This window comes from Erinaceus europaeus, chromosome X (assembly GCF_950295315.1).
Source record: "Erinaceus europaeus chromosome X, mEriEur2.1, whole genome shotgun sequence".
NCBI classification, from domain to species: domain Eukaryota; kingdom Metazoa; phylum Chordata; class Mammalia; order Eulipotyphla; family Erinaceidae; genus Erinaceus; species Erinaceus europaeus.
In genome coordinates, this window is record NC_080185.1 from 815,835 (window position 1) to 835,423 (window position 19,589).

Here is a 19,589-nt window from a genome sequence, read left to right on the forward strand (position 1 = left end):
TACTTAATGCTCAAAGGATCAGTCAATCAAGAAGACTTAACAATTATTAACATCTATGCACCCAATGAGAAGCCATCTAAATACATCAAACATCTACTGAAAGAGCTGCAGCAATATATTCACAACAACACAGTCATAGTAGGGAACTTCAACACCCTGCTCTCTCAACTTGACAGACCATCCAGGCAGAAAATCAATAAAGACATGAGGGAGCTAAATGAGGAGATAGATAAACTAGAACTATTGGACATTTTCAGAGTCATTCACCCCAAGAAACTGGAATGCACATTCTACTCAAGTCCACATGGGTCATTCTCAAGGACAGACCATATTTTAGGCCGCAAAGACAGCATCAGCAAATTCAAGAGCATTGAAATCATCCCAAGCATCTTCTCAGACCACAGTGGAATTAAACTTCTTCTTCTTCTAGCGTTTGCCCTTCTTCCGTAGCCAGTCAACAATGTCAGGTTGAGCCTGATGTAAAGTTTTGAGACCTCCTTTGAATCTGGAGAGGTGGCAGTCGTTGACTATGTTGGTCATAGTCTGTCTGGAGCCACAGGGGCAGTTTGGGTCGTCTCTGGCTCCCCAGCGATGGAACATAGCGGTGCACCGGCCATGGCCTGTTCGATAGCGATTGAGGAGGGCCCAATCATAACGTGCTAGGTCAAAGCTGGGTTGACTCTTGCAGGGGTCTGTGATGAGGTGTTTGCTCTTTACCTCAGCTGAGGTAAAGAATTAAACTAACACTTAACAATCAACAAAAGATTAGTAATAGTCCCAAAATGTGGAAGCTCAACAGTATACTACTTAACAACTACTGGGTCCAAGAGGAAATAAAGGAAGAAATCAAAATGTTTCAAGAGTTCAATGAAAATCAAGACACAAGCTATCAAAATACTTGGGACACAGCTAAGGCAGTACTGAGAGGGAAGTTCATAGCCACACAAGCACACATAAGGAAACAAGAAAAAGCACAAATAAACAGCCTGATTGCACACCTTAAAGACCTAGAAGAAGAAGAACAAAGGAACCCTAAAGCAACCAGAAGGACAGAAATAACTAAAGTTAGGGCAGAAATAAATAACACTGAAAATAAGAAAACTATACAGAAGGTTAATGAAAGTAAATGTTGGTTCTTCGAAAGAGTGAACAAAATTGACAAACCTTTAGCCAGACTCACAAAACAAAAAAGAGAGAAGACCCAAATAAATCAGATCATAAATGAATAAGGAGATATCACAACAGATGTTGGGTAGTATGCCACCTCCCCCTGGCTTCTGCTTAACCATATGCCTATATAGGGATTTACTGATCCAAAGCTTTGGTCTATTTACATAAATCACTTTTACATTTACATAAAGCACTCCCTCCAGGGCATTGGTGGTTCGGTGATAGGATTCTCACCTGTTCTGCCCCCTCCTTGTCACACTCTGATTTTCACCAGTCACTTTTCTCTCCACCCTCTCTATGTCACATCCTGTTTCCACCCTACTTGGGAAGTATATATAAAGACAGCATTGTGAGTTTTACAGTACAGTACCTTGAATTTAGCTTAGCTCGTCTTAGATTGGGCTGCGTCCTGCATGAATAAAGACATACTGCCTACAACCCAGCCATGAGTCCCAGGTCATCTGTTACCCGCCCGTGAAGCCAGCCCGGCAAAAACAACCCGTCGAAAACAACATATGGCGCCACAACATGGGACCAGACCTGCGCAACTCCCAGATAAGTGAAGACTTTGCCTACCTATGCACTATGGTCTTCTCTTCTACTTACGAAGAGGTTTGCCAAAGCCTCTACTGTTTCATTATGAGACAGTTTCTCTGTCTCTGGAACATTTTACTCTGGGCCACACTTCGGTTCCCTCACCGGGAACTCTGGTTTCTTATGACCGGGATCATAGAGCTTGGGAGATGCACTGAGATTTCTCCTTGGACTTTCTGGATTCCCTCTCCCATGTTTCCTGAGGAAAAGGACTACATTTTGCTCCGGGCCACAGTTTGGTTCTTTATGACCGTGATTGTAGACCTTGGGATATGCATGGGGATTTCCCCTGGGACTTTCTGGACTTCTTCTCGAATGTTTCCCATGGAGAAGGACTACTCTAATTTGAAGAACATTCTCGAGTACCCTGGCAGTTCCCAAGTATGGAGACACGTGGTTAGTTCTACTCTCCTGATTGGATTCTTTCTTCGATGGGAAGACACTTTTAAAAATGGGTGCCTGAAGCAATCCAGCAGGAACAGTCAGAAACACCCTAAATGGAATTTCGAGGACCTTTTTGGACTAGGACGCCCTCCGGGGATTCTTAATCCTACATGGTGAGATCTTGATAATCTGGTTCAAGTTGCGTTTCATAAGAGAATGATTTGAATGACTGAATTTTTGTTTGACATTGACTTAAAAAAAAATGCTGGACGCAGCCATGATTTCTAGAGACATCCAGAAACAATCCAAAAAATTGTTTTTTCCCTCCTTTGATTTCTCTTTTATGTCTTGACATGAATCTGAAACGTTTAATCCTGAAAACTGTATGAGTTATGGGTGGGGCAGATAGTGCAATGATTATGTTAATTATTCTCATGCCTGAGGCTTTTAACCGTGGTTCTTCTGTTTACCTTTCCACATTTTATTGAGTTTAAACTACCTTAAAATCATACTAGAAAGGACTTCCAATTATAATGGAGTTATCAATTATAGTAAACTTCTAATCTGCTACAAGTTTTGTTTGACAAGTAAGTGAATTTCAGCTGTCAAAGTCTTCACATGAAAAAGCATCTACTCAAATGGAATTCCTGGAAATCCATTTGGATCCTGTTCTCTGACATCGCCCCCGGAAACCAATGATGAGACCTGGCACGTCCTGAAGAAACAGATTCACAGACTCCAAAGATCACTCTCTACAGAAAAGCAGAATTCTGGTGGCCAACATTCCCCATCGAGACAGACGTGCAGCGTTTCATCCTCTGGCATTTTCTTCTGTGGTCAGCTACTTTGGACTGACACCTCCATCGGACTTACTGGTACATGCTGCTGTGTTTCTCAAAGACTAACTTCAGCCAATTGCCTTGAGACTTTATAGAACATGTCCCCTCGCCTGCAGGCTCTGTCCCAGAGGCAGAAAACTCCCCCTCCTTATTAGGTTATGCCCACAGAGGCATGAAGCGCCCCAAGAGGCAAGAGATGCCCACAGAGGCAGGAAACGCCCTTTGAGGCAAGAGATGCCCCCAGAGGCATAAAGCATTCCCAGAGGCAAGAAATGCCATTTCACCTGCTAGGCCTTGCCCTTTGAGGCAAGAAACATTCCCCTTGACATCACATTGGTTATTGCTGCTCGCCTATTTTGTTTTCCATGTCTTATGCCAGTTCTTTTGAAAACGCCTGTACGATATACGTTTCTGTTCACCCCACAATGGCCATTAGTTAAAAAGAAAGGGGGAATTGTTGGTATGCATGAGACCCCTTCTGTTTCATTTGGTTTAAATCCCCCCTGCTTAACACTATTCTATTTACATAACCACTTCATTCTATTTACATAACCACTGTTAACAAGTTCCACCCTCCCTCCAGGGCATTTGTGGTTCAGTGATAGGATTCTTGCCTGCTCCACCCCCTCCTTGTCACACCCTGATCCCTTCTTTGTCAACCCTGATTTTCACCAGTCACTTTTCTCTCCACCCTCTCTATGTCACATCCTGTTTCCACCCTACTTGGGAAGTATATATAAAGACAGCATTGTGAGTTTTACAGTACTGTACTTTGAGTTTAACTTAGCTCATCTTAGATTGTGCTGTGTCCTGCATGAATAAAGAGATACTGCGTACAACCCAGCCATGAGTCCCTGGTCGTCTGTTACCCGCCCGTGAAGCCAGCCCATTGAAAACAACATAACCTGTCGAAAACAACAAACAGACACCACAGAAATCCAATATATCATGCAATGCTTCTATGAACAACTGTATGCCACCAAGCTAGAGAACCTAGAAGAAATGGACGATTTCCTAGATACCTTCCAACTTCCAAAATTAAGTAAAGAGAAACTAGATAACATGAACAGGCCTTTCACAGCTAATGAAATTGTAACAGTTATCAAAAACCTTCCCAAGAATAAAAGTCCTGGACCAGATGGTTTTATAAATGAATTCTACAAAACCTTCAAAGAAGAACTAATATCTCTACTTTTAAAAGTCTTCCAGAAGACTGAAGACACTGGAATACTCCCTTCCAGCTTCTATGAAGCCAACATCACACTATGATACCAAAAACACACAGGGACACAACCAAAAAAGAAAACTACAGACCAGTATCTCTGATGAACATAGATGCTAACATGTTGAACAAAATGCTAGCCAACCAGATACAGCAGTATATTAAAAAGATTGTTTATCATGACCAAGTGGGGTTTATCCCAGGGATGCAAGGTTGGTTTAATATATGCAAATCAATCACATCATTAAAGCAAGACCAAAAACCACATGGTCATATCAATAGATATGCAGAGAAACCCTTTGACAAAATACAACATCCCTTTATGATCAAAACACTACAAAAATGAGAATAGATGGAAAATTCCTCAAGATAGTGTAGTCTATATATAGCAAGCCTCTCATTGCTGGGCGATAGAGAACAGTCTTTCCTTGCATGGGAGCTGACAGCCATTTCACTTCCTCTGTACCCACTGCTGCAGACAATCCCCCAAGGTTGCCTGCTCCAGAATTCCTGAATATGATTTTCTAGAAAGTCTCAGTTGAATCCCAGGAACCACAAGGTCAAATGAATTGGTTTGGGGGTTGGGCGGGGGCACAGCCGGTTGAGTGCACACATCACCATGCGTAAGGACCCAGGTTCAAACTCCTGCTCCCCACCTGCAGGGGGAAGCTCCACCAGCAGCGAAGCAGGTCTGTAGGTGTCTCTTTGTATCTCTCCCTCTCTATCTCTCCCTCTCCTCTCAATTTCTCTCTGTTCTATCTAATAAAATAGAAAGGGAAAAGTGCATTGGCTCCAAGAATTAATGTACTTGAGGAGTTGTGGGAAACAAAGAGTTAATGTAGGGTTGGGGGAGGGGAAACAAATCAAACCAAAAGCTGGGAGATGTTCCACTAGAGGCCCCTCATCTGAAGCTCCACCCTGGGTTTCAAATCGAGGCTTCTTTTCTGTGGCAAAGTGATTTGAGAATCTATACGGATGGGTGGCTTCATTCTTTCAACAGTGATATTACTGAGAGCAGAGGACTGTTGAGAAAAAGCTTCCTGGTGAGTGCAAAGCAAAAGTCATTCAAAGCAAAATTACTGGGCACGTTACAGTAGTGCTTAATATGGACAAGTTCTTTTTTGCTCACTTCCAAGGGCAGAAGGAAAATAAAAGTGAAACGTGTAAAAGAAACTGTGCCAATTTCATCCTCGCACGTTCTCTGTGAACACTTTGTATGGTTTTGCAATTTCCTCTTTTATGTTTGTTCTGAAAGAATCTGTTTTTATATAGATACAGGAAATGTGATTATTTGAGTTTGTATTTTGTTCACCTTTTTAATTGTCTATTCTCTTTTTTAATTTGTTTTACTATCTTTATTGATTTATTGGATAGAGACAGCCAAAAATAAGAAGGAAGGGGGTGACAGAGAGGGAGAAAGATAGAGGGTTACATACAACATTGCTTCATCACTCTCAAAGCTTTTCTGCTGCAGGTGGTGACTGTGGGTTCAAACTCGGGTCCTTGCTCACTGTAACATGTGTGCTCAAACAGGTGCACCACCACCCGGCCCCTGTCTATTTTCATTTTTGTTTGATGGTAGGCAATAAGTCTGAAATACACTAGGTTCTTTACTACAGATAGTTTTAGAAACCGTGGTTTAGAAGACCAGACATGGGAGACAAAGTTCTGACAAAATCAACTGAGATTAGAGATAGGAGTACATGTTTGCGTGTTCTCTGTGGTTTGTGGAGCAATGTCGTCCCCTGCTGTCCATCTTCAGCAATAGCTCTCACTTCCTTTTCAGGGACTCTGGCGGAAGAAAGCACACAGCCCACACGTGAATTTGTACTACTCTTTGCTGTATTTGATGAAGGTGAGTGAGCTGGAATCTGGACGGGAGACTCCTGAAAGGAATGTCCCAACCTACTGCTGGAGAATGTGGGCTTCTGCTGTCCAAGACACTGATTATAGGAAAATCGGAAACAATATTAGTAGTCTGTGGATGAAAAAGAATTACAAAGAGAGGCAGCCTGAGAGCCATAGGTCGGTCACTGGAGGAGCTGGGAAGCAACTCCTGACGCTGTCTGCTCTTGTTGCACTTTCGAGACGCCTTCTCTCCACAACACATGGCGGTTCACCCTGGGCCACAAGGCCAGCCATATCGCCGTGCAGTGGAGCCCCGCTTTGCCAAGCCCTGTGCCACCCTTCTTCCCTCTGCAGCCGCGGCACACCTTCTAGCCTCATGTTCCTCACAGAAAAACAGAAGTGACGGCATTTTTCTCATAGGACAGCTGTAAGGAGTCGGTGCGTTCCAGTGCAAGCAGTGAGGACAGTGGCATACAACAGGCCCCGCTGGTGGTCACTGTATGCATACCCCTCACCCACTCATTCTGCTCACCTCTGCTGTGGCCCAGAATCCCCTCCCTTCAGCTGTGGGGCATTGTTGCTAGAGCGGTGGGGACGAGCTTATGGGAATGCATGTCTGTGTCTGAACGCCTTTGCCTTGTGTTCAAGGCAAGCCAGGAACACCTGCAACCATCCAACATGTTTTGTGTTTCCCCGCAAGTCTTCTCCTGCCTGCAGACCTACGAAGCCCCAATCCCCTTCCCTACAAGTGGAAGTGGCTTCTCTAGTCCAGGGGAGAAGCCCCCTGAGCCCCCCCCTATACACACACATGCTTAGCCACTGGCAGCTCAGCTGGTGCTGGTCTCCCAGAGCTGTGAGATTCCTGCCCTCTCTGCCCCCAGAGTGCCCTCACCCAGCCCTCTCGGCTCTTGATCTAGTCCCCAGCTCTCCACCTTCCCCTGCCCTTCCTTGCCCTGCCCTGCCCTGCCCTACCCTGCCCCTGCCCCTAGTCCATGTTTGCAGGAGGGAGAAAGTGAGTGGGTGGTGAGCTGAGAACTGTGCAAGCTCAGCACTAGCCACCAGGCTTTCGCAGGAAGCACGGAAAGGTGGGTGCTTCCAGGCCTGGTCTGAGCCAGTCCTTGCCTGGAGTGTTCTGATTCTCTTTTTTTTTTTATTTCTGTATTGATTTCTTTTTTTAAATTTGTTATTGGAGAGAGACAGAGCGACACCTGCAGACCTGCTTCACTGCCTGTGAAGCAACTCCCCTGCAGGTGGTGAGCCAAGGGCTTGAACTGGGATCCTAACTGGTCCTTGCCCTTGGTGCCACCGCGCTTAACATGCTGCGCTACCGCCAGACCCCCTCTGTATTGATTTCTAATCAGTGCACTGCTTATGGTGGCACCACAGGCTGAATCTGGGGTCTCGGTGGCTCAGGTCCAAGAGTCTTTTGCAGACAATTGCACTGCCTCCCTGGCCTCTGCTTCCCCACTCACCTGCTGCCTTTGTCTCTATTTATCACTTGTTATTTCCCTTCCCACTCAGTTTCAGGGACAAACTCAGGGAGGGAGGGAGGGAGGGAGATCGCCTTTTGTGGTCTCCTTCTCTCACCGACTTGGGGTGATCTCCATGCTGAGGACAGTGTGTGCGTGCCGGATGGATGGATGGAGGGAGGGACGGTGACAGACACTTAGCTGACCAGTCCTCCCTTTGCCTCTCTGTCATCAGGGAGAAGCTGGTACTCGGGAACAAATGGCTCCTTGGTCCAGGAGCCCAAGGTGCACACAGTTAATGGCTATGCCAACAGGTCCCTGCCAGGTAAGCCTCCAGCAGCAGGAGCTGGATTGGGGGTCAGCAGGGAAGAGTCCCAGACCTTCAGATATGCCTGTCTCCTGGGCCCGGGCTCCTCAAACTTCCTCCTAGAACAAAGCCTATAACTCGTCTTAACCTTTCTTTTTTATTATTATTAGTGATTTAATAATGATTAACAAGATTGTAAGATGACAGGGTACAATTCCATACAATTCCCACCACCAGAGTTCCATATCCCATCCCCTCCATTGGAAGCTTCCCTATTCTTTATCCCTCTGTAAGCATGGACCCGGGATCATTATGGGGTGCAGAAGGTTTCTGTAATTGCTGCTCCACTGGACATAGGTGTTGACAGGTGGATCCATTCCCCCAGCCTGCTTCTATCTTTCCCTAGTGGGGCAGTGCTCTGGGAAGTTGGGGTCCAGGACACATTGGTGAGGTCATGCGACCAGGGAAGTCAGGATGGTGTTATGGTAGCATCTGCAGCTTGGTAACTGAAAGGCACTAAGATATAAAGCAGGGGGAGTCGGGCAGTGGCGCAGTGGGTTAAGCGCACGTGGCGCAAAGCGCAGGGACCGGCGTAAGGATCCCGGTTCAAGCCCCCGGCTCCCCACCTGCAGGAGTCGCTTCACGGGCGGTGAAGCAGGTCTGCAGGTGTCTATCTTTCTCTCCCCTCTCTCTCTGTCTTCCCCTCCTCTCTCCATTTCTCTCTGTCCTATCCAACAACAAAGCAACGTCAACAATGGCAATAATAACCGCAACGAGGCTGCAACAACTAGGGCAACAAAAAGGGGGAAAAATGGCCTCCAGGAGCGGTGGATTCATGGTGCAGGCACCGAGCCCAGCAATAACCCTGGAGGAAAAAAAAAAAAAAGATATAAAGCAGGACAAATTGTTCATAAGCAGGCACTAAAAGGTAAGAATTGAATAGATGAAATTAGGGGTCTTCAGGTGGGACAAAGCTAGGAAGTCTATTTTAGGTCTATTCCAAGGTGCCCATAATTTTACTAATTTTTTCCTGAGCCTCACAGCTAACATACAGGTGGACTAAAAATATTGTCTGGAAAGATGATGTCAGAATTGAGAATAGGACTAGAAAGCTGGATTAGGGAAGAGTAGCTCCCAAACATGACAAAAGTATGTTGGCGATCAAATACATGTTTCTTGTGCATATTCTTCTAATTGTTTATTTTCTGTAGAATCCTACTGTTACTCTGTTAATGTGAGCTCAGACTAACAGGGATGCAAAAGTCGTACAGGCTCCTGTGCTAAATATGAATAGATACGGGCCCTGGGTCAGATCGATGGGGTAAACAGTTAATAATATTTATATTGTTTCCTCTTAATATTCCCCGGCTGAACTAATAACAGACACACCCACATACACGCACTTCTGATAATGGTCTTATGATGAGGGAACAAAGGCAAATAGTCAGGCTTTCCTGTGAGAAACACCCGGAAAATTGTAGGCAGCGGTAAGAAGCATCAGAGCAAAAGCTCTAAGGAGAAACTATTTTCAACCTACGATAATTACTTAAAGGAATTTTGTTTGTTTGTTTGTTTGTTTTTGTTTTCTTAACCAGAGCACTGCTCAGCTCTGGCTTATGGTGGTGAGTGGGATTGAACCTGGGACTCCAGAGCATCAAGTGTCAGAGTCTCTTTGCAGAACCGTTATGCTATCTCCCCCACCTGAAGCCTATGATTCATGCCTAAGCTGGGTATCAGATCTGTGGGGAGAACTGCAAGCTATCCAGGATGAAGCCACTGCACTTGCACAACAGTCTCCTTGTGAGAACGCCGAGAAAGAGGGAGCTGCAGAGGCGAAAACCCGAACTAATGAGAGAGTATGGCAAAGGCTATCCTCTTCTTAGTCCTTTCTTTGTATCTTCTTTGAACTTCGTAGTGATGACGCCTGATTTTAGAACTAGAAAGGAGATCAACATCTAAAGCATGCCTTACTTATATGTAAGTATAGTAATCAAAAGACAATCGCAGAGAGCACAAAGCAAGAGCTTCCTCTGAGGGGAAGTGTGACATGAGCACTGTGTGTGGAGGAGCATGGCAGGCTCCAGTGAGTGTTGCTTAGGGGAGAAGCATGGCAGGCTGAGTTAGGTGGCGGGTGGGGGGGAGAAGCATGGCAGGCTCCAGTGAGTTGGCTGGGGGTGAGAAGCATGGCAGGCTTGAGTTAGGTGGCTGGGGGGAGAAGCATGGCAGGCTCGAGAGAGGTGGCTTGGGGGGAGAAGCATGGCAGGCTCCAATGTGGTTACTGGGGGGAGAAGCATGGCAGGCTGGAGTGAGGTGACTGGGGGGAGAAGCATGGCAGGTTCCAGTGAGGTGACTGGGGGGAGAAGCATGGCAGGCTCCAGTGAGTGTGGCTGGGGTAGAAGCATGGCAGGCTCCAGTGAGGTTGCTGGGGGAAGAAGCATAGCATTCTCTAGTGAGGTGGCTGGGGAGGAGAAGCATGGCAGGCTGGAGTGAGGTGACTGGGGGGAGAAGCATGGCAGGCTCGAGTTAGGTGGCGGGGGGGGGGAGAAGCATGCCAGGTTCCAGTGAGGTGGCTGGGGGGAGAAGATGGCAGGCTCCAGTGTGTTGGCTGGGGGTGAGAAGCATGGCAGTATCAACTGAGGTGGCTGGGAGGAGAAGCATGGCAGGCTCCAGTGAGTGTGGCTTGGGGGAGAAGCATGGCAGGCTTGAGTTAGGTGGCTGGGGGGGAGAAGCATGGCAGGCTCGAGTGAGGTGGCTGGGGGGAGAAGCATGGCAGGCTCCAGTGAGTGTGGCTTGGGGGAGAAGAATGCCAGGCTCGATTTAGGTAGCTGGGGGGAGAAGCATGGCAGGTTGGAATGAGGTGGCTGGGGGAAGAAGCATGGCAGGCTCCAGTGAGGTGACTGGGGGAGAAGAATGGCAGGCTCCAGTGAGTGTGGCTGGGGTAGAAGCATGGCAGGCTCCAGTGAGGTTGCTGGGGGGAGAAGCATAGCATTCTCCAGTGAGGTGGCTGGGGGGGAGAAGCATGGCAGGCTCGAGAGAGGTGGCTTGGGGGGAGAAGCATGGCAGGCTCCAATGTGGTTACTTGGGGGAGAAGCATTGCAGGCTGGAGTGAGGTGACTGGGGGGAGAAGCATGGCAGGCTCCAGTGAGGTGACTGGGGGGAGAAGCGTGGCAGGCTCGAGTTAGGTGGCGGGGGGGGGGGAGAAGCATGGCAGGCTGGAGTGAGGTGGCTGGGGGGAGAAGCATGGCAGGCTCCAGTGTGGTGACTGGGGGGAGAAGCATGGCAGGCTCCAATGAGGTGACTGGGGGGAGAAGCATGCCAGGCTTGAGTGAGGTGGCAAAGGGAAGAAGCATGGCAGGCTCCAGAGAGGTGACTGGGGGGAGAAGCATGGCAGGCTCGAGTGAGGTGACTGGGGGGAGAAGCATGGTAGGCTCCAGTGAGGTGGCTGGGGGGAGTAGATGGCAGGCTCCAGTGAGGTGGCTGGGAGGAGAAGCATGGCAGGCTCCATTGAGGTGGCTGGAGGGAGAAGCATGGCAAGCTCGAGTGAGGTGGCTGGGGGGAGAAGCATGGCAGCCTCCAGTGAGGTGACTGGGGTGAGAAGCATGGCAGGCTCCAGTGAGGTGACTGGGGGGAAAAGCATGGCAGGCTCGAGAGAGTTGGCTGGGGGGGAGAAGCATGGCAGGCTCCAGTGAGGTGGCTGTGGGGAGAAGCATGGCATGCTCCAGTGAGGTGGCTGGGGGGGAGAAGCATGGCAGGCTCCAGTGAGCTGGTTGGGGGGGAAAAGCATGGCAGGCTCCATTCAGGTGGCTGGAGGTGAGAAGCATGGCAGGCTTGAGTGAGGTGGCTGCAGGGGAGAAGCATGGCAGGCTCCAGTGAGTTGGCTGGGGGTGAGAAGCATGGCAGGCTTGAGTTAGGTGGCTGGGGGGAGAAGCATGGCAGGCTCGAGAGAGGTGGCTTGGGGGGAGAAGCATGGCAGGCTCCAATGTGGTTACTGGGGGGAGAAGCATGGCAGGCTGGAGTGAGTTGACTGGGGGGAGAAGCATGGCAGGCTCCAGCGAGGTGGCTGGGGGGAGAAGCATGGCAGGCTCCAGTGAGTGTTGCTTGGGGGAGAAGCATGGCAGGCTTAAGTTAGGTAGCGGGGCGGGGGAGAAGCATGCCAGGTTCCAGTGAGTTGGCTGGGGGGAGAAGATGGCAGACTCCAGTGAGGTGGCTGTGCGTGAGAAGCATGGCAGTATCGACTGAGTTGGCTGCGGGGAGACATGGCAGGCTCCAGTGAGTGTGGCTTGCGGGAGAAGCACGGCAGGCTCGAGTTATGTGGCTGGGGGGAGAAGCATGGCAGGCTCGAGTTATGTGGCTGGGGGGAGAAGTATGGCAGCCTCCAGTGAGGTGGCTGGGGGTAAGAAGCATGGCAGGCATGAGTGAGGTGGCTGCGGGGAGAAGCATGGCAGGCTATAGTGAGGTGACTGGGGGGAGAAGCATGGCCGCTCCAGTGAGGTGGCTGGGTAGAGAAGCATGGCAGGCTATAGTGAGGTGACTGAGGGGAGAAGCATGGCAGGCTGGAGTGAGGTGGCTGGGGGGAGAAGCATGGCAGGCTCGAGTGAGGTGGCTGGGGGGAGAAGCATGACAGGCTCCAGTGAGGTGGCTGGGGGGAGAAGCATGCCAGGCTCTAGTGAGGTGACTGGGAGAGAAGTATGGCAGGCTCCAGTGAGGTGAATGGGGGGAGAAGCATGGAAGGCTCGAGAGAGGTGGCTGGGGGGAGAAGCATGGCAGGCTCCAGTGAATGTGGCTTGGGGGAGAAGCATGTCAGGCTCCAGTGAGGTGGCTGGGGTGAGAAGCATGGCAGGCTGGAGTCAGGTGGCTAGGGGGAGAAGCATGGCAGGCTGGAGTCAGTTGGCTGGGGGGAGAAGCATGGCAGGCTGGAGTCAGGTGGCTGGGGGAAGAAGCATGGTAGGCTCCAGTGAATGTGGCTTGGGGGAGAAGCATGTCAGGCTCCAGTGAGGTGGCTGGGGTGAGAAGCATGGCAGGCTGGAGTCAGGTGGCTAGGGGGAGAAGCATGGCAGGCTGGAGTCAGGTGGCTGGGGGGAGAAGCATGGCAGGCTGGAGTGAGGTGACTGGGGGGAGAAGCATGGCAGGCTCCAAGTGAGGTGGCTGGGGGGAGAAGCATGGCAGGCTCCAGTGAGGTGGCTAGGGGGAGAAGCATGCCAGGCTCTAGTGAGGTGACTGGGAGAGAAGTATGGCAGGCTCCAGTGAGGTGAATGGGGGGAGAAGCATGGCAGGCTAGAGAGAGGTGGCTGTGGGGAGAAGCATGGCAGGCTCCAGTGAGCTGGCTGGGGGGGAGAAGCATGGCAGGCTCCAGTGAGGTGACTGGGGGAGAAGCATGGCAGGCTCCAGTGAGGTGACTGGGGGAGAAGCATGGCAGGCTCCAGTGAGGTGACTGGGGGGAGAAGCATGGCAGGCTGCAGTGAGCTGGTTGGGGGGAGTTGCATGGCAGGCTCCAGTTAGGTAGCTGGGTGTGAGAAGCATGGCAGTATCAACTGAGGTGGCTCGGGGGAGAAGCATGGCAGGCTCCAGTGAGTGTTGCTTGAAGGAGAAGCATGGAAGGCTTGAGTTAGGTGGCTGGGGGGAGAAGCACGGCAGGCTCGAGTGAGGTGGCTGGGGGGAGAAGCATGGCAGGCTCCAGTAAGGTGGCTGGGGGGAGAAGCATGGCTGGTTCCAGTGAGTGTGGCTTGGGGGAGAAGCATGGCAGGCTCTAGTTAGGTGACTGGGGGGAGAAGCATGGCAGGTTGGAGTGAGGTTGCCGGGGGGAGAAGCATGGCAGGCTCCAGTGAGGTGACTGGGGTGAGAAGCATGGCAGGCTGGAGTGAGGTGGCTGGGGGGAGAAGCATGGCAGGCTCGAGTGAGGTGGCTGGGGGGAGAAGCATGGCAGGCTCGAGAGAGGTGGCTGGGGGGGAGAAGCATGGCAGGCTCTAGTGAGGTGGCTGGGGGGAGACGCATGGCAGGCTTCAGTAAGGTGGCTGGCGGGAGAAGCATGGCAAGCTCGAGTGAGGTGGCTGGGGGGAGAAGCATGGCAGGCTCCAGTGAGTGTGACTGGGGTAGAAGCATGGCAGGCTCCAGTGAGGTTGCTGGGGGGAGAAGCATGGCAGGCTCCAGTGAGGTGACTGGTGGGAGAAGCATGTCAGGTTGGAGTGAGGTTGCTGGGGGGAGAAGCATGGCAGGCTCCAGTGAGGTGACTGGGGGGAGAAGCATGGCAAGCTTGAGTGAGGTGGCTAGGGGGAGAAGCATGGCAGGCTCGAGAGAGGTGTCTGAGGGGAGAAGCATGGCAGGCTCCAGTCAGGTGGCTAGGGGTGAGAAGCATGGCAGGCTGGAGTCAGGTGGCTAGGGGGAGAAGCATGGCAGGCTCCAGTGAATGTAGCTTGGGGGAGAAGCATGTCAGGCTCCAGTGAGGTGGCTGGGGTGAGAAGCATGGCAGGCTGGAGTCAGGTGGCTGGGGGGAGAAGCATGGCAGGCTAGAGTCAGGTGGCTGGGGGAGAAGCATGACATGCTGGAGTGAGGTGACTGGGGGGAGAAGCATGGCAGGCTGCAGTGAGTGTTGCTTGGGGGTGAAGCATGCCAGGCTCGAGTTAGGTGGCTGGGGGGAGAAGCATGACAGGTTGGAGTGAGGTAGCTGGGGGGAGAAGCATGGCAGGCTCCAGTGAGCTGGCTGGGGGGGAGAAGTATGGCAGGCTCCACTCAGGTGGCTGGGGGTGAGAAGCATGGCAGGCTCGAGTGAGGTGGCTGGGGGGAGATGTATGGCAGGCTCCAGTGAGGTGACTGGGGGGAGAAGCATGGCAGGCTCCAGTCAGGTGGCGGGGGGGAGAAGCATGGCAGGCTCCAGTGAGGTGGCTGGGGGAGAAGCATGGCAGGCTCCAGTGAGTGTGGCTTGGGGGAGAGCATGGCAGGCTCGAGGTAGGTGGCTGGGGGAGAAGCATGGCAGGCTCGAGTGAGGTGGCTGGGGGGAGAAGCATGGCCGGCTCGAGTGAGGTGACTGGGGGGAGAAGCATGGCAGGCTCCTGTGAGTGTGGCTCGGGGGAGAAGCATGGCAGGCTCTAGTGAGGTGACTGGGGGAGAAGCATGGCAGGCTCCAGTGAGGTGAATGGGGGGAGAAGCATGGCAGGCTCGAGAGAGGTGGCTGGGGGGAGAAGCATGGCAGGCTCCATTGATGTGGCTGGGGGTGAGAAGCATGGCAGTATCGACTGAGTTGGCTGCAGGGAGACATGGAAGTCTCCAGTGAGTGTGGCTTGGGGCAGAAGCATGGCAGGCTCGAGTTATGTGGCTGGGGGGAGAAGCATGGCAGACTCCAGTGAGGTGGCGGGGGTAAGAAGCATGGCAGGCATGAGTGAGGTGGCTGCAGGGAGAAGCATGGCACGCTCCAGTGAGGTGGCTGGGAGGAGAAGCATGGCAGGCTATAGTGAGGTGACTGGGGGGAGAAGCATGGCAGGCTCCAGCGAGGTGCCTGGGGGGAGAAGCATGGCAGGCTGGAGTGAGGTGGCTGGGGGGAGAAGCATGGCAGGCTCCAGTGAGGTGAATGGGGGGAGAAGCATGGCAGGCTCCAGTGAGGTGAATGGGGGGAGAAGCATGGCAGGCTCGAGAGAGGTGGCTGGGGGGAGAAGCATGGCAGGCTCCAGTGAGGTGGCTGGGGGGAGAAGCATGGCAGGCTCCAGTGAGGTGGCTGGGGGGAGAAGCATGGCAGGCTGGAGTGAGGTGGCAGGGGGGAGAGCATGGCAAGCTCCAGTGAGGTGACTGGGGGGAGAAGCATGGCAGGCTCGAGTGAGGTGGCTGGGGGGAGAAGCATGGCAGGCTGGAATGAGGTGGCTGGGGGGAGAAGCATGGCAGGCTTGAGTTAGGTGGCTGGGGGGAGAAGCATGGCAGGCTCCAGTGAGGTGGCTGGGGGGAGAAGCATGGCAGGCTCCAGTGAGGTGGCTGGGGGGAGAAGCATGGCAGGCTCCAGTGAGGTGGCTGAGGGAAGATCATGGCATTCTCCAGTGAAGTGGCTGGGGGGAGAAGCATGGCAGACTCCAGTGAGGTGGCTGGGGGGAGAAGCATGGCAAGCTCGAGTGAGGTGGCTTGGGGGGAGAAGCATGGCAGGCTCCAGTGAGGTGACTGGGGGAAGAAGCATGGCAGGCTCGAGTGAGGTGGCTGGGGTAGAAGCATGGCAGGCTGGAGTGAGGTGGCTGGGGGGAGAAGCATGGCAGGCTCCAGTAGGTGGCTGAGGGGAGAAGCATGGCATTCTCCAGTGAAGTGGCTGGAGGGAGAAGCATGGCAGACTCCAGTGAGATGGCTGGGGGGAGAAGCATGGCAGGCTCCAGTGAGCTGGCTGGGGGGGAGAAGCATGGCAGGCTCCAGTCAGGTGGCTGGGGGTGAGAAGCATGGCAGGCTCCAGTGAGTGTGGGTTGGTGGAGAAGCATGCCAGGCTCGAGTTAGGTGGCTGGGGTGGGGGGAGAAGCATGGCAGACTGGAGTGAGGTGGCTGGAGGGAGAAGCATGGCAGGTTGGAGTGAGGTGGCTGGGGGGAGAAGCATGGCAGGCTCCAGTGAGGTGGCTGGGGGGAGAAGCATGGCAGGCTGGAGTGAGGTGACTGGGGGGAGAAGCATGGCAGGCTCCAGTGAGGTGGTTGTGGGGGAGAAGCATGGCAGGCTCCAGTGAGGTGACTGGGGGGAGTAGCATGGCAGTCTGGAGAGAGGTGGCTGGGGGGGAGAAGCATGGCTGACTGGAGTGAGGTGGCTGGGGTGGCAGAAGCATGGCAGGCTCGAGTGAGTGTGGCTGTGGGGAGAAGCATGGCCGGCTCCAGTGAGTGTGGCTTGTGGGAGAAGCATGCCAGGCTCGAGTTAGTTGGCTGAGGGGAGAAGCATGCCAGGCTCCAGTGAGGTGACTGGGGGGAGAAGCATGGTAGGCTCCAGTGAGGTGGCTCGGGGTGAAAAGCATGGCAGGCTCCAGTGAGGTGGCTGGGGGTAGAAGCATGTCACGCTCTTGTGAGGTGGCTGGGGGGGGGAGAAGCATGACAGGCTCCAGTGTGGTGACTGGGGGGAGAAGCATGGCAGGCTCCAGTGAGGTGACTGGGGGGAGAAGCATGCCAGGCTCCTGTGAGGTGACTGGGGGGAGAAGCATGTTAGGCTCCAGTGAGGTGGCTCGGGGTGAAATGCATGGCAGGCTCCAGTGAGGTGGCTGGGGGGAGAAGCATGGCAGGCTCGAGAGAGGTGGCTGTGGGGGAGAAGCATGGCAGGCTCGAGTGAGTTGGATGAGGGGGAGAAGCATGGCAGGCTCAAATGAGGTGGCTTGGGTGAGAAGCATGGCAGGCTCCAGTGAGGTGGCTGGGGGGAGAAGCATGGCAGGCTGGAGTGAGGTGGCAGGGGGGAGAAGCATGGCAAGCTCCAGTGAGGTTACTGGGGGGAGAAGCATGGCAGGCTCCAGTGAGGTGGCTGGGGGGAGAAGCATGGCAGGCTCCAGTGAGGTGGCTGGGGAATTAGAATGGCAGGCTCGAGTGAGTTGGCTGGGGTAGAAGCATAGCAGGCTCCAGTGAGGTGGCTGGGTGGAGAAGCATGGCAGGCTCCAGTGAGGTGACTGGGGGGAGAAGCATGGCAGGCTGGAGTGAGGTGACGGGGGGGGGGGAGAAGCATGACAGGCTTTAGTGAGGTGACTGGGGGGGGAGAAGCATGGCAGGCTCGAGTGAGGTGACTGGGTTGGCAGAAGCATGGCAGGCTTGAGTGAGTGTGGCTGGGGGGAGAAGCATGGCAGGCTGCTGTGAGCTGGCTGAGGGGGAGATGCATGGCAGGCTCCAGTCAGGTGGCTGGGGGTGAGAAGCATGGCAGGCTCGAGTGAGGTGTCTTGGGTGGAGAAGCATGTCAGGCTCCAGTGAGTGTGGCTTGGGGGAGAAGCATGGCAGGCTCCAGTGAGGTGACTGGGGGGAGAAGCATGGTAGGCTCCAGTGAGATGGCTCCTGGTGAAAAGCATGGCAGGCTCGAGTGAGGTGGTTGGGGGGAGAAGCATGTCATGCTCCAGTGAGTTGGCTGGGGGTGGGGGAGAAGCATGGCAGGCTCCAGTGAGGTGGCTGGGTTGAGAAGCATGCCAGGCTCCTGTGAGGTGGCTAAGGGGAGAAGCATGGCATTCTCCAGTGAGGTGGCTGGGGGGAGAAGCATGGCATGCTGGAGTGAGGTGGCTGGGGGGAGAAGCATGGCAGGCTCCAGTGAGGTGGCTGGCGTGAGTAGCATGGCAGGCACTAGTGAGGTGGCTGGGGGGAGAAGCATGGCAGGCTGGACTGAGTTGGATGGGGGGGAAAAGCATGGCAGGGTCGAGTTAGTTGGCAGGGGGGCATAACATAGCAGGCTCCAGTGAGTGTGGCTGGGGGTGAGAAGCATGGCAGGCTCCAGTGAGTGTGGCTTGGAGGAGAAGCATGCCAGGCTCGAGTTAGGTGGCTGGGGGGAGAAGCATGGCAGGCTCTAATGAGGTGGCTGGGGGTAAGAAGCATGGCAGGCTCGAGTGAGGTGGCTGGGGGGAGAAGCATGGCAGGCTCCAGTGAGTCTGTCTGGGGGGAGAAGCATGGCAGGCTCCAGTGAGGTGGCTGGGGGTAAGAAGCATGGCAGGCTCGAGTGAGGTGGCTGGGGGGAGAAGCATGGCAGGCTCCAGTGAGTGTGGATGGGGGGAGAAGCATGGCAGGCTCCAGTGAGGTGGCTGGGGGTAAGAAGCATGGCAGGCTCAAGTGAGTTGGCTGGGTGGAGAAGCATGGCAGGCTCCAGTGAGTGTGTCTGGGGGGAGAAGCATGGCAGGCTCCTGTGAGGTGGCTGAGGGGAGAAGCATGGCAGGCTGTAGTGAGTTGACTGGGTGGAGAAGCATGGCAGGCTCCTGTGAGGTGGCTGAGGGGAGAAGCATGGCATTCTCCGGTGAGGTTGCTGGGGGGAGAAGCATGGCAGGCTCCAGTGAGGTGGCTGGGGGGAGAAGCACGGCAGGCTGGAGTGAGGTGGCTGGGGGGAGAAGCATGGTAGGCTCCAGTGTGGTGACTGGGGGGAGAAGCATGGCAGGCTCCCGTGAGGTGACTGGGGGAGAAGCATGGCAGGCTGTAGTGAGGTGACTGGGGGGAGAAGCATGGCAGGCTTCAGTGAGGTGACTGGGAGGAGAAGCATGGCAGTCTCCTGTGAGGTGACTGGTGGGATAAGCATGGCAGGCTCGAGTGAGGTGGCTGGTGGGGAGAAGCATGGCAGGCTCCAGTGAGTGTGGCTTGGGGGAGAAGCATGCCAGGCTCGAGTTAGGTGGCTGAGGGGATAAGCATGCCAGGCTCCAGTGAGGTGACTGGGGGAGAAGCATGGTAGGCTCCAGTGAGGTGGCTCGGGGTGAAAAGCATGGCAGGCTAGAGTGAGTGGCTGGGGGGAGAAGCATGTCATGCTCCAGTGAGGTGGCTGGGGGGGGGAGAAGCATGGTAGGCACCAGTGTGGTGACTGGGGGGAGAAGCATGGCAGGCTCCAGTGAGGTGACTGGGGGGAGAAGCATGCCAGCCTCCTGTGAGGTGACTGGGGGGAGAAGCATTGAAGGCTCCAGTGAGTTGGCTCGGGGTGAAAAGCATGGCAGGCTCCAGTGAGTGTGGCTTGTGGGAGAAGCATGGCAGGCTCGAGAGAGGTGGCTGGGGGGGAGAAGCATGGCAGGCTCGAGTGAGTTGGATGAGGGGGAGAAGCATGGCAGGCTCGAATGTGGTGGCTTGGGTGAGAAGCATGGCAGGCTCCAGTCAGTTGGCTG

The 19,589-nt window shown here is 53.7% G+C and overlaps 1 protein-coding gene across 4 annotated transcripts in view; it reads left to right on the forward strand.

Annotated features, from left to right (window-relative positions):
- F8 (coagulation factor VIII) overlaps positions 1–19,589 on the forward strand; it is a 132,048-nt gene that overhangs the window by 43,530 nt on the left and 68,929 nt on the right. For all 4 annotated transcript variants that reach the window (XR_009547490.1, XM_007538215.3, XM_060182862.1 and 1 more), the window contains exons 5-6: positions 5,996–6,064; positions 7,762–7,851. Coding sequence is in view for 3 of the 4 variants with exons in the window: in XM_007538215.3 (XP_007538277.1) it covers positions 5,996–6,064; positions 7,762–7,851 (159 nt within the window). In the remaining variant the exon portion in view is untranslated. The remainder of the gene's footprint in view (positions 1–5,995; positions 6,065–7,761; positions 7,852–19,589) is intronic.